This window comes from Hemitrygon akajei, chromosome 13 (assembly GCF_048418815.1).
Source record: "Hemitrygon akajei chromosome 13, sHemAka1.3, whole genome shotgun sequence".
In the NCBI taxonomy this organism is placed as follows: Eukaryota; Metazoa; Chordata; class Chondrichthyes; order Myliobatiformes; family Dasyatidae; genus Hemitrygon; species Hemitrygon akajei.
The window spans coordinates 77,055,637-77,071,157 of NC_133136.1; the positions used below are offsets into that span (position 1 = coordinate 77,055,637).

Below are 15,521 nucleotides of genomic sequence, written 5' to 3' on the forward strand. Positions count from 1 at the left end.
TTTTGATGGTTTCCTGTGCTTGTGAAGTGCAGGCAGAAGGCAAATTTTCCTGGAATTTACGCCAAGAAAGGTAAGTTGATAGATTTTACTAACTCTTCCACTTTGGTATCAATTTCATCCATGTGACAGACTGACTTCCTTTGGAGGTTAAAGCCTTCTTGGAAAATGATAATTTTCTGTAATGAAAAAAAATATAGTGATAGCCTCTTTGGTTTAAAAATGTTGTAATATACCTTATTGTTGTGCATTTAATATTTCAGGAATATTTGAGTAATAGTCAATATATTGTCTGATTAAATATTCTTTGTTTAAATAATTAATTACAGGTCATATGTAAAAGTACGTGAATGGCATACATAATTATGCCACCTTGACATACGTGTGCACCTCACTAAAAGTAAAAATGAAATCAAGAATAGACACATTATTCCTGGCTCCATATTTTTCTTTCAATTAGCCTTATGTTTTGGAGTTACAAATCATAACAATTATGATTTTGCACTTTGTTTTTATCTGCACTGCAGTTTTTGGTAGCTTTTACACTTTAATCTGAATTATTGTTTCACCTTATACTAGCTCAATACAGTATATAATGATTTGATTTGTATGCATGACAAGCTTTTCACTGCATCTTGGTATATACGATAATAATAAACCAATATCAAATGGAGTTATATGATTTATTGGTGAACATGTTCTTCTCTGTGACAGAATCTGGGTGATTGGGATATGCTGAGTAGATTAGAATATACAAGTGAAAGGGGGAAAAAGAGGAAGAGAAGTGGCAAGTACAATAGCCAGTCCTGATATAACCAAAAAAAAACACAAACAACTTATCTGAACTTTAGAACATTGGAAATGTTGACAAGAACAGGCCACTCAGTCCAACAAAGCTTGCCAAATTCCTGTTCACATAGTGTGCTGAAATAACGATTAAGTTTAGTTTTGAAAGTCTCTAAGGTACTATTCTCAACTAGGTAGTTTGTTCCATGTGTCTATAACTCACCGTGTAAAGAAATGCTTCCTGATGTTAGTCTGATAGCTCCCCTTAACTAGTCTCTGCTTACGGCCCCATATCCTTGATGATGGATTAATTTTGAAGTACCAGCGGGCATCCACTTGACTTATACCTTTCATGATTTTGAACCCTCTATCATGTCTTCTCTCATTCTACGTTCACTTAGTCTAAAAAGATTTACTTCTTTCAATCTTTCTTTATAGCTCATACCCTGCAGATCTGGAATGGGTCTAGTTGACCTCCTCTGGACTCTCTCCAGTGCCTTCACATCCCTCACACAATGTGGAGACCAAAATTATGCACAGTATTCAAGATGTAGCCTCACAAGTACAGTATACAGCTTAAGGAGAAAGTCTCTTGACTTGAACTCCACTGAATGCATTATATAGCCTAACATTCTATTAGCCTTCCTAATAGCTTCTGTGCATTGTCTAGATGCTGATAGTGAAGAATCTACCAGGGCACCAAAAATCCTCCTCATACTGTGCACTTTCCAACTCAAGACCCCTCATTGTAAATTTATATCTAATAGTTCTACTTCCTACATATAATACTTTACATTTACTTACGTTAAATTTCATATGCCATTTATCTACCCACATCTGGATTTTGTTTAGATCTAACAGTATTTATTCTGCTGCCAGAATGTTACCAGCCCATCCCTCTAACATTGTGCCATTGGCAAACTTTACCAGTTTATTTGTTATGTGCTTATCCAAATCATTAATGTAAATTAAAAATAGCAGCAGCCCCAAAACCAGTTCGTGCAGAACCCCACTTTTAACACCTTCTAGGTGTGAATATGATTCTTTTACCATAACTTGTTGTTTTTAGTTTTTGAGCCAAATCTGCACCCATTTGCACACCTTGCCCTGAATCCCTGCCTCCTTCGATTTGATTATTAACCTCTCATGGGGTACCTTGTTAAAAGCCTTCTGAAAGTTCAAGTAAATGACATCAACCACTCTGTTGTTATCATAGATTTTAGTTGAACTCCAGCATATTATTAAAACATGATTTCCCTTTTTCTGAACTCATGCTGGCCTTCTGCTAACATGCCTGTTCTTATCAGGTGCCTTTCCATCTCATTGTTTATTATTGCTTACATTATCTTGCCTGTGATACACATTAAGCTTACTGGTCTATAGTTACTAGGGTCTGTGTGGTCACCCTTTTGGACAACGTTAGCCAATTTCCAGTCCACAGCGATTTCACCAGTCTTCAATGACTTCTGAAAAATACATGTTCGGGGTTTGTATATATAATCACAGACCTCTTTAAATATGAGGCATGATTGATAAGTTTGTGGCCTAGGGTAGAAGGAGATGAGTTACACAGCTCTCATTACGTGCACATGCAGTTCAACTCTTTGAGTGATTATGCAGAAAGTTTGAAGTTAATAACTCATTGGGGTGATTGATAGGTTTGTGGCCTATGGTAGAAGGAGATGAGACATTAACTTCAAACTTTCTGCATAATCACTCAGAGAGTTGAACTGCATGTGTATCTAGCAAAAGCTGTATAATTCATCTCCTTCTACCTTAGGCCATGAACTTATCAATCACCCATGCTGTGGACACTTTCTGGAGTTCCAAGATCCGTATGCTCCACGACCGCTGGACTAAGTGTGTAAATGTAGGAGGAGAGTATGCTGAAAAATAAATGTGCTAGGTTTTCTAAAATTGACTCCTTCTACCTGAGGCCACAAACTTATCAATCACCCCTCTTACCCTTGGATATATGATGTATGGCTCTGAAGTTGAAAAATTCAGTCTTGATTATTATAAGTCTGGATGAAAAGTGAGGTGTCATTTCTTATGTTTAAGTTGGATCTCACTGTAACTGTGCAGAGTGCCACCGACTAAGAAGTCAGAGTAGGTGGTAGGATTGTGAATTAAAATAGCAGGTAACTAGAAGTTGAGGATCATTCCTGCTGACTGAGTGTAGGTGGTCTGGAAATAAACCATGGTTGGTTTCTCCATTGTGGTGGAAACCACATTCTAAAAACCAAATGAAATACTTTTGATTGGAAGAAGTACAAGTGAATCTCTGCTTCACCTAGGAAGGGGATTTGGGTGGGAAGAGGAGAAGTAAAAGAAGAGATATTGCACTTCCTGCAGTTGCATGGGGAAATGTCGTTTGATCGTGAGTATGAAGTGTGAACAGAGGACCCCAACCAGGAAGTGTAAAAATTAGGTTATTATAATCACCCAACCTCAGGTTAAGGAATTCTGGTCTCGTGTTATTTATTAGCCAGGACTTCAGCACATCTGGTAGTACTTCATTTCATATCCTGTTGAAGATGTAAGTAGGAGTAGGAGGACGTCAGTCATAAACCAAGCAGTGATCTGTGTCATTGAGTTTTGCTCCAGCTTCATGCATTGCTGTTCAGTGAGCATCTACTGATGATCAGTTTCAGCTGGTGCCAATGACTTGACCTTGAATGCCACCAGGGCATCTTATATCAAGGTTTGTTCTGGAAGAAAATATTAGTTACGTTTAGGTCCTGATAGCAACATTTTTCAAGTATTCTATTTATTTTAATTTATGATCCTCGTACATTGATTTCTGAGACAAATGGGCCGTGTTTCATGATGTACTCCTACTCTTACACTGAAGTCCCCAGGAAGTAAATATATTCCATTTTTGGAAGTTTGGAGATGGTGCTGTCAAGTTCATCATAGAATCAGTGTTTCTTCTCTGGTTGAGCACAGCATGGAGTAAATCACTTCTTGGCAGTGCAGTGACAAATTGATCTCTCTTTGTTCACTCAAGGACAAGGAGTGACACTCTTTGTCCTTGTTCAGGCAGTTTCTCTGAACTCTTTCCCTGCCAGTTGAAAGTCATCTTCTGAAGAGAATATATTGTTGTTATGGCTGTCAAGCTCCATATTAATCACATGAGTCACAAGGATGCTGTTGACTATCTGCAGGTTGTCTGTGAGCCTTTCTATGTGGTCCTTGACTTTAAAAGTGTCAAGTGAAAAGCAAGTTTTTTTTTGTTTATTTGCCTGGTGGAATGGGTTCAATCCATTTGGTGATCAAAATCTCTGAACTCCAAAGATTCATTGGAGCAGGTAGACTGTCAATGTGGTCATTAAATACTCATACCATGCTTGTGGGAGGCTGCTGCCAACATTTGATATAATACTTTTACTTTAGCAAATTTGAATGTTATAATTTAAATTGACTTTAAGTTAAAAGGAATGGATTAAAATGTCACCATATGGTAAATCTCCAATAATCTGCTATATTACTATTTGGAAATGATCGTTCATCTAGTGCTGTTTCATTGTTTCTGTTCTGACAGCAGGGCCTTTAATCCTGCAGTTCCTTTAAGTGTATCAGTTTATCTGGAAAAATCATTATTCTTCTAAGCAACATTCAAAACAAAATAAATTAAAAATGTGTTGAATTATATAGTAAGAACATTGAATTGTACAGAAAATCTACAACTTCGTCATCAGCAAAATCTCAAATGTGTCAGATTCACAAAAGTTTTACTACACTGTGCTGAGATGTTTTAATAGTTGGGGATCTCTACAACTTCCTGCAGTACTGTTTTTTTTCTTGCTCTTTTTGCTGGATTGGAATTACCGCACATTTAATCCCATCACTTCATGGAATCTAAGCATTTAAATATGTTGGCTGTTCCCCAGGTAGCATCTGCCACAACTGTGTGTTAGGGAGGGGTGATGGTGGTGGGGAGGAGTAAACTTTCTGTAGCATCTTGCCACAGTGCAATTGGCCAGTTATTAAAAGTTACTAAAATTAAAATATTGTGTTCATGTTATGAATTTGGCACTACAAGAGGAGATACCACAAACATGCAAGAAAAGTATCTTCTTCAGTCCTTAAAGGAGAATTCAAGTGTCTATCTATTGAAGCATCATCATTTCCTAAGAAGCAAGTGCAAAATTCTGTTTGAGATTTTGAAGCCACACAAAATTTGTTGACAGTGTTATAGTTCATTCTTACTGAGCTGAAAGAAATAAAACATGTTGTTTTGCACAGATCAGAACATTTAAAGAAACAGCTTTCTGAGAGGTTGCAGACTGTTTAAGGGAGAGTTTAATTCTCCACATGTAATGATAATAACATTATAGCTTTTTATTATCCAAAATATGTAGTGTATGGTTATGAATTCATGCTTTTAGAGTAACCGGTGTTGAGACAAAGATGGCATTATAAAGTGCGCTATTTACTTCAGGAATTAATGTTTTTTTCCTTTTCTGAAAGATGAAAAGGATGATGTGAATATTTAACTTTAATCAGCAGTTCTGTGTAGATGTTATACATATGAATCCCTAGTGATTACAATATAATAGGCAGCGATTTTGAGTTTACGTGGAGTTTGATCTTGAAAGGTTTGAGTGATTTGAGGTACGTTATTGAATGTAGCGTTACCATCTCCCTGCTCTACCCCCACGCCCATCTGGAGCACAGCAGTTGGCCCGTATTTGTAATTGGTTGTTGCTAAAGGATTGTCAGTTGCTGTGAAGTAGCAGTCATTGTGATAAATGTGATCATAGAGAGATTCATTGGGTTGCCTGAACAAGTGGGAAGTGCAGTATTGGAATGATTCCAGTTTTATAAACTAACTGTAACTAGCTTCTGATCTCATCTGTTAAGTGGAACTACTGTAAAGCTCAAATAACCTGTGATTCCTTCTCTTGCTTTGGTAGCCTGGTTTTTCAATAACAACCACAGGGGTGAGCCCCTTTCTGTGAAGCTAAGAAAGCTTGAGTAGGCAGGATAATTGCTGCAGTCGCAGGAGGATTAATTTATAGCTTATCCTTCCTGCTACAAGATTAAGGTAAGATAAATTTCCTTTGAGATAATATCAATTAAAGTTATTTCAATTTTGGTGAAAATGACTTTAATTTTGAGTCTGATTATGCAGTGTCATTTATAACGTTATGAATTCTTCATCAATATTATTAAAGTTGTGTTCTATTTAGTGCTTCCCTGTATGATTAATTTTTGGCAAACAATTGAAATAAGGATGCAGTAATGGACATAACTAATAATATTTTGAAAGCCCTTTTACGTCTGAATAAAATTCTGAACAGCTTTCAACAAAATATACATGAAACATCAGTGTTATTTTTGTATTAAAGCAAAAAGTAATTGATGTTAATGATTGCTCAGTTTTCCTGTTTTTGTCCTATCATTTAATCAAAAAATATGCATAGCTACAGGATATAGATTAGATATACATTGGTTGAAATTTGCAAAGAACTTTAACAATCAACCACATTCTGATTTCAATATTGGGTAAAGTGTTCTGCTTGTATTTGGTTAGATATGCAGCTATTTTTGACTTCACTGATATTGTTATAAAAGGAGATTCTGTTCTTGATCATTTCAGCCAGATTTTGAGAGGTAAGTATAATGATTATTTAAGATTATATTCAGTATATTTTAAGTACATGTTCTCTATCTTGTTCCTTAAAATTTATGTTTATTTTCTCATTGGATATTGTATTCTTCATTATTAAATACTTGTTCTTTGATGTTTATATTGTTTCAAAAGAATTTTGGATCATTTATGAATTTTCAGTTTGGGGAAGCTATTGCTTTGGTATTAGTGATTGCCTTGTTTACATAACAGAACCATACAAGTCATACAGAAATGTTCCTAATAAAGTCTGTGCTGCCTTATAGCAAACTCTTCTTAATAGACTTTCTGAAGACTTCTTTATAAATGTAAAATCTTTAATTTATATGAGGTCATGTGGATACGACAGGTCCGTTGAGATGGGAGAGAAATGCAATCACAGAGAGAAGCATGTCAAATTCTATCTGGCTTTCTCACAAAACAATAGTGTTTACATGTTGCATGAGACTCCCCACCTCCACTCCCCAAATACTCCCCATACCTCATGCAAGATTATATTCCTTTCTTGTTTCTAATTTGTAAAATTTCATTGCATCATTGGCAACATTATTCTTCTTATAGTGGCCATGGGGAAAATAGAACCCTATCTACCTCACGTGGAATTAATTGATAGGATTGTCTGTGCACGAGACCATCCACAATCACAAAATTATGGAGTTCTATACGTTAAGGATTTGGATGCAGTATTGCTTTCACATCACCTGATTAATTTTTCTCCTGTAATGACTCTTGTGAATGTTTCAGAACTAGCACCTTCCAAATAGCTGAGCAAAAATACTTTTTAATGCTTGATATTCCTGTGATGTTTCTATTAACTCTTGATGTAGAAGTCATTGATTAAAATAAGCTGGAACTCATAAGGCTTTGACGCCAACAACCTGCTTTGCTAAAATTTTCTACAGGAAAGAAACTACGATTTGTATTTTTATCTCTGACACAAAGTTAATTAGTTGAGTTACATTTTCTCCTCATGTTTAATGAGATATGAAAAAAATCACATTCCTTTTCATAATAGGATACTATTTTGTAATCTTGTTTTTTTTAATCAAAATCACAATTTAACTTTTGTTTTAAATGGGGGCAAAGAGAAGGAAGTCAAACCCTGGATATTTTTGCAATGTCCTGTGGTAAGTGAGTATACATGTTTAAATGGTTTGAAATTTTTGCTTGTGTACTGACTCATTTGGTTTTAATGATAAATTATCATTCACGTTATTCAAGTTGACTCATTGTTTTATTTCCACATCCCACTTAACACTTACGGATTCCAAAATCATTTTGTTTTGCCTGTTCAATTGGTGATCATAGAATTGTAGATTCTGGCAGTGCAGAAAACTCTTTAGTCTATGAAATACGTACTGTGCTCAATTTAGTTACTTCCACTTACCTATTCTTTCTCTATATGACGTAATATTTCTCCAAATGGTTATCAAATATTTTAATTAACTACTTCTATCAGATCTTCTCTTAGCTTTGCCTTGATTAAACTGTTTATCTGCACATTTTCAATCCCTCTGTCACTTGAAAACATTCTAGCAACTATCTTTTGTACCTAATCGGTGCCTAATGTTGTGCCAAAATTTGGATTGTATGACTGGATATGAAGATTCTTCTTTATTGGAAATTCTAGGATAGTATCCAAAATACTTGGGATTTTTGCTTCTATTTATCGAAGGTCAGGTTCAATAAAAACTTGATTACCTTTTTCTGTTACCTTCAAAAGTTGGCTTAAAATGCTTCCGTGTCTTTATCTTGTAACTTCTATTAACATTGTACTTTTTCATGTGCATCATCTCTCAGCTCTTACTTTAACCAAAATGCACTTGACATTTCTGCGTTAATTTGTATCTGTGATGCACCATCAATAACTCTCTGAGACGTGAGGCGAGATATAGGCTTTTATTGGCTGAAAGAAAGAACAAGTAGCAATTGACCACCACACTGCATCCTGGAGACTGAGGCCGGGGCGGTGTCTCCCATCGCCTTTATACTGGGGTCTGTGGGAGGAACCACAGTCAGTGGGAGGAGCCACAGGAGCAGTCAGCAGGGGGGGGCGTGTCCAGACAGGTATATGTAGTTCACCACAATCTGTTGTGCATCTGTCAAATCTGTTATCCTTCACAGTCTTGAACCCTATCTGCCTCACTTCTAATTTTTATGTTATTACCATTATTTCTTGCAGTCACAGATTTTCTTTCTGACCTTGGCCTTCAGATGCCTGTAGAGCAATTCCTTTTCACTGAGGGTGTGGTGCAGATTCCAATCCAAGAATACCTGCTCCTGGATTTCCTGGCCAATCCCATCAGTCAATTCTGAAGTTTACTGGCAAGGAAGCCACAAGTATTTTTAGAGGTGCTAATTGTGGTAGACTTCAGGGCATTCTGGATACTGTGGAAATGTTGCAGCTCGTGTTAGTTGAAGGTCATATAGTGGCCTGAGTTACACTATCAGAAGAGCTATACTGTATATGGCGTATCCTTGCAATCTTAAACACTGATTTTCTTGTGGCAGCACTTCTGTTACCATTATCGTTTTGTGGACTAAACTGAAATTAGTTGACAGAGATCAGTTCAATAGTCATCAAAATTTGACATATTGCGATTTCTTACTTCACTTAACCAGGTGTCTGTGCCTGGAGCGAGGTCGTCTTCGGCTTGCTTATCTTTCTGATGAAGCAGTTTGTAATCAACAATATTTGAAATTAAGTCTGCAATCTGAAGTATAACCTGTCAAAATGTATTACTAAAAGGAACAGTCCTAATTCTGACGCTCAACCAACTTACCTGGAATCCTCCCACTGGATTAACAAACAACTATTCACAGCAGTTTTCTTGCTCTTAGCCAGTTTGTAACTTTACTGCTACTGCCTGCTTTTTAAATATTCCATGGGCTTCAGTTAGGCTGTCAAGCTTCATAGCTTGTATTACTAGATAGTATATGTGTACGTCAATTGTGCAGTCTATACTGTTACTTCACCAATGAACTTAAACAAGGATGTTCTTAACAAATCTGTACTGCTGCTCCTTTTATTATTCCATTATTATCACATGACATTCAATGTTCTGCAGACTAGTGGTTTCTGTGCTTGTGGATACTGATATTGAACCACCTGGCACGTAATTGTCAGGTTTACATTTTGCTACTACTTTGAATGAGAGTATGATGTTTTTCTTCCTTGTACCCTTTGGTATCACTCCTGCATTCAGGAAGGATTGCAATATTGTGGTTAGCACCTCTATGATGTTTCCTGCTCCCTAGCCTTAAATACTATAACTCTTCCTAGTACATTCTCTTTGTTTTAGGCTCACCTATTATTCCAGCACAACTTAGTTGACCATGGCTTTGGCAAAGTTCCTTATCTCAATAATTAGAGGTACAAATTACTCAAGTTTAGTTGTCATCTAACCATGCATGAATAGTCATGAACATGACTAAATGAAACAGTGTTCCTCTGGGGCCAAGGTGTAAAGCACAGTACCGACAGTCATACACAGCACAGGGCACATATGGCACATATAAGAGGGCAGTAGACATGGAGTCACACAAGCTCCTGAGTCCATGGATGTTGTTGGCCAGAGTACGACCCCAGCAGTCTGCAGACGTACACAATCTAGCTTGTGTTCCACCAGGGAAACACGGGAGAGCAGCATGGATGCCGTGCCATGCTGTCTCCGGTGTCGTCTCTCCTGGACAACTGTATCAGGTGACTCCATGTCATTTAGCTGTATGTCTGCACTACAGCTGAGGCCACGTGGCTCCTCTGCTGTTGGTCCCGCCAATGAACCAGTGAACCAAATTTGCAGCATTCCACATTACCAATGTCTAGCAGGGTCTTCCAATCACAAGAAAAACAACTTGGACAAGCACTCACTGTTAGCCTGTACTCTACCATCGTGTACCACCTCCGACACCTCCCTGTAGCAGGCAGTAACATGATCTGCACCAAGTTCAGGTCCTCCACCAATGGGCAATTTGCTGATGGGGTAGACAATGAAGTACCTGAAATTCTCAAGTGTCCAGTAGTGTCTTGCAATCCGAAAAAGACACTTAAAAGAAGACAATAATATCTTTGGTTAGCCCCATGGAGGCTTCTGCATCCAAGCATGTGGCCTTCTTACAGGACATATCTTAGAAAATACCTCATAGAGTACTTCAGCCATATCTTTGCCCAGTGCTTCATTTTACCTCTAATTAGCTACCATACCTTTTTCTTGATTAATATCTCCATAGAAGACCTTTGCATTCACTTTTATGTTTGCTATCTGTACTGACTTTTTGATACTCATTGGTTCACTTTTGAAATTGTACTTGTGTATTATTTATATTCTAACTTTCTCTGTTATTCGAGCTGGTATCTTTCTCTTTCATTATTAACCAGGGAGCTCAGACTTTGCTTGCCCTCCTTTGGCCATCGTGGCTATCTGCATTCTGTGAAGCAATTGTGAAGCAATCACCTTTGAAGTGGTTGTTCATAGCTCAATTACATTCCTCCTTGTTACTCTCCAGCTCTAATTTATCCAGGACAGAACCCATATCAATTTGCTGAAATTAAACAGCTATTTATTGATTTTTTTTCTTGAACAGTCTTTGACCTTCTCACACATCAGTGGTATTTCCCATTCATAAAATTAATTTGTACTTTTATGTTTCTAAAGTATAAATTTAATTCTCAGTTAATAGTTATGGTGATGAGATTGTAAATAGTATAAAAATGAACTGCAGTTTTTTTCCAATTACAAATCAATATATGCAATTATTGGAAAATATGTATATTTGCACCTTGACCCCAGTGGAACGCTGTCTCATTTGGCTGTATCCATGTATCTTTTGAATGACAATTAAGTTTGTTTTGATTTGATATAAGAACATAGCCTTCAATTTGTCACAATTTTGCTACCTTACTATGTTTTTAATCTCTGATGTCCAGAGATTAAACAACTAAGAAATATTTGAATCTGAAATTGTAGTGAGAAATTTACACATGAATCTTGAGAATTTTTTAAAAGATGAATTTTGTGTTAGCAAGTTTCAAGAACCATTCTGAGTTAAACTGAAATAGGAAAGTTATTTAATGATTTTATTTCAGCTCCTAATTTAAGATCTTTAAGGGTTTTTAACATTTTACCATTTCTTATATGCAAAAGAGTCATAAAGATGCTGGAGAATATAAAACATGTCCATTTAAAACCTGTAATTACTTTTCCTCAACATGTGATATGTATAATCTTTCATCTGAAACAGAACCTCGTTTCCTTTATCTAGAAATTTTAATCCAGCTGGAAGGTGCTGCCTAAAGTTAATTGTCCTGCATAGTGGTTAACAGTGTTGTGCATGATGACTAAGCCCTCTGAGAAAAGGACCCAGAAGTGGAGAGAAGATATCTATGAGTTTCGAAAGAAGCATGGCCTCTCTAAAGGAGTACTGCTCAACTGCTGTCTTGTGAAACGAATCCTTGCCTGGGCAACACCAGCTGTGAAAGGTATCTCCTACATTTCTATTTCATATCAGTTTAATAATTATTACTTATATCCATATATTTTTCTGCTGCACGATATTACTCTCTTAGGACCAGCATGTTAGCATCAAACTTCTTTGTCCATAGTTTTAAAGATCCAAGGACACACAAAGAGTTTAATACAACAAGACAGTTATTTCAAAAAGTTTCTTGGTTTTCATGTTTGTTCAAGTTAGCCATATTATAGGTGGTATAAAAGTTAAGAAAGCAAATGATTTTGTAAGCATGAAGTATTGAATTTGTAGAATATTCACTTCAAATATTAATTCAGAATTAAAATATTTAGAATTATCTATTATTTTATTGTGATAGTGTACAGGTCCTAAATCTGATGCATAACAATAAGTGTAATTGACAATATGGAAAATATAGCTTTTTAAGTCACAGAACTAGACTTGAAATACATTGGAATGGACATGTGTCTGCTTTATGAAGATGCCTGTTATTTTGGTAGGATGCATTTGAGTTGGGTAGACGTCTTAACTAATTGAATTGCACATTTTTTTTCTCATTCTTGAGTATTATCATTTAAAAGCTTGCACTTATCTGGAGAGTGTTCCATATAACCACTTTTAAGGAAGTTAATAACACAGAATGTTGTACCCTTGTGTTTTTTTTCACAAAGTTAATGGGCCAAATTAAATGATTCATTCTCGCTTGTGAAGCTGTATTTTTCATTGCTAATTTTAAACTTTGCACAGGAATAAATATCTTATGAACAATTTGTCTTATCAAATATAAAAGAACTAGATTGTGTAACAGTCAATTCTATGAATTTAAATTCAAACTGAGCTGTTCTAATGGAAGCTTGAGCTATCCCATGTTACACATGAAAGTAATCCAAGATAATCACCAGATCTCTCCAAAGGTTTGATAGCTAACCAATTTACATAGAACACTTTATTTAACAATTGGTCAGTCAAACTGAACTAATTGTATGGAGGTAATAATATCTGAAACAAATATGCAATTACTTCTATATGGTCAGACAGATAGCTAGCTAGCCAATTGAAAATCTCTTCCTTCTATCAACCTGTGCCTTGGTTGTGGCCTGCATGGTTTTGTAGTAATTTCCGACTGTGGTACTGTCCTGGCATCCTTTTACATATGCTATCATAGCAATCTTGAAAACATATTCTGTCTTTGAGAGATACCATAAATATAATCTGGAAAAACTGCTATGGTACATTGCTCTAAAAGCTTAAATAAATGTTGTATTTGTGTTCCAAAACTCTATCACAAAACCCTGAGATTTTAAGAAAGAATTGTTTGGGAATGTTTAAACAAATTCTACATTTAATTGGTAACAATTTTCCTTTTGTCTTTTACCATATTTGGCATAATTTCCTGCTCTTCATCAATAATTCCTCTCAAGTACTTTCTGGTCCCAGCCATTTAATGATGTTGTGTTGGGGTAAGGAATTTACAAGTTTCAGATCTTAGTCTCTTGTGAATTTGGAAATGCATTCCTGGGAATATAGTGATATGTTTTTTTTTAAATTGACACATGAGGTTTGAAGCACTGTTTCTGTGTTAGTCTCATGATACAGATTTGGAGAAATTCTTACCATCACACAGTTTTGTGGTCTAATTGTGTATTTTTCAACTAAATATGTCCCTTACTATTTCACAGGCGTTGTATTTTTCCGACCATTCTACAACTTCGCATTTACATTTTAATTGCATTATCTCGTGAACTTAAAATAAGTCCTTACTTTTGAGATCATCCCTAATATCCTATTATCAGCAAATCAACTAAAAAAGCCATTAAAGTTTATACCAAATTGCTAATCTCATTGATGCTAGGCTTCATCTCTGATTTTAATTATATGAGCAATATTGTATGTTAAGCGTGGAGTTCCACCCAAAGCTATGAAGTTGTCAATCGTAAGTTGTCAATTGTGCAGTGAGTAATAACCACATATGTTTATAATTTATTTAAACCTGCTTTAATTTGCTCTTCCTAACCAATACTTACGTGTGGGAGTATTTTTGATTGAAAAGGAACTTAGCTGTAGGCACTTATTTCAAGTTTTTAGTGTTGTAAATCAGTGAATCCACACTATGAAGATATGAATGATGCAGCAAGAGAGGTTTATGACAATATTCGAGATGCTGTATATTCCTGGCTTCTTCTCTCAACTTTGCTCCTTGCAGTTGAAAGGATGTGCTTGCATTCATGTGGCACCTTTCATAACTTTTCATCAGGGTGCGTTACTTGTGTAATATGGTCAATATAGTTACTTGATAACCGATTTGCATATTAAGTATGATAATATATACTTCAGCGATGTTAGATTCAAGATGCTGGAGATAATACATTCACACTTTGAGGAAATGATCCTTGAGATCTTCTGCATGTGCTTGAGAGTAAACTGGAGTCTTTAATATCTCATCCAGGAGAAGACTCTAGGTTTCTCTTAGGATGCTGCATCATAAGAGTATGGAAAGGAGGTTAATTGTACTACTTCCTGAAATTAAAGGATTTCATTGGGGTGAAGGCAGTTGCACTTTCAGGTTGTGAAACACCACTCTGTGTTTTGAGCAGCAGAGCGAGCTTTTCTTCAGCAGCTGAACTATCCTTGTGCTCAGTGATCATGGTATTTCAGGATGGAGGCCAGTTTTCAAGAGACCATCTGAGCATTTGAAAGACAGGCTTTCAGGATCCACAATTTAGAGTCCTGTTGCTCGCAGTCTACTCTGCTGCATAGAACAATGGTGGCATGCCTGTCTCGAGGTTGATTGACCCCACTGCTCAATGAAAACAAAGTGCAATCATGGGAAAAAACATTACAGGGTGCCGGACAATTGAACATGTTTCAATCCGATACAGATAATCCAGTTCTTCATTTCTTTTGGCTCTTGCCCTAGGCTTTGTTATATTTAATCTGAATGCTGTTCCCAGATGTTCAGGAAATATCTGTCTTCAGTAAAATAACAGTGATATTACAAAATGAAATGTATACTCTGTATATCAGCGAAGTGAATGCATATCATACTGCATGGTTAGTTCTTTCAAGCTGATTTTCAGATATCTTAAGCCAATGATTCAATGCTGGAGAAATTCAGCTGGTCAGGCAGCATCTATGAAAGAAGATAAGTAGCCATTTTTGGACCGAGATGTTGACTATTTATTTCCCTCCATAGATGCTGCCTGACCTGCTGAGTTCTACCAGCATTTTATGTGTGCTGCTCAAGAATTCCAGCATCTGTAGAATCTCTTGTGTCTCTTATTATCATAGATAGATAGATAGATACTTTATTCATCCCCATGGGGAAATTCAACTTTTTTCCAATGTCCCATACACTTGTTGTAGCAAAACTAATTACATACAATACTTAACTCAGTAAAAAAAAATATGATATGCATCTAAATCACCATATCAAAAAGCATTAATAATAGCTTTAAAAAGTTCTTAAGTCCTGGCGGTAGAATTGTAAAGCCTAGTGGCTTTGGGGAGTATTGACCTCTTCATCCTGTCTGAGGAGCATTGCATCGATAGTAACCTGTCACTGAAACTGCTTCTCTGTCTCTGGATGGTGCTATGTAGAGGATGTTCAGAGTTATCCATAATTGACCGTAGCCTA

General features: G+C 36.3%; 1 protein-coding gene across 3 annotated transcripts in view; it reads left to right on the forward strand.

The window, feature by feature from the left end:
- The window catches only part of kcnip4a (potassium voltage-gated channel interacting protein 4a), a 1,148,311-nt gene that overhangs the window by 118,236 nt on the left and 1,014,554 nt on the right, over positions 1-15,521 (forward strand). The window contains exons 1-2 of one of the 3 annotated variants that reach the window (XM_073064911.1): positions 5,730-5,833; positions 11,681-11,897. The exons of 1 other annotated variant lie outside the window; for it this stretch is intronic. In XM_073064911.1, coding sequence (XP_072921012.1) covers positions 11,750-11,897 — 148 coding nt within the window. In that variant the 5' untranslated portion in view covers positions 5,730-5,833; positions 11,681-11,749. Of the gene's footprint in view, positions 1-5,729; positions 5,834-11,680; positions 11,898-15,521 lie in introns of those variants that run through there. One more of the 3 variants, XM_073064912.1, reaches the window with a different exon arrangement.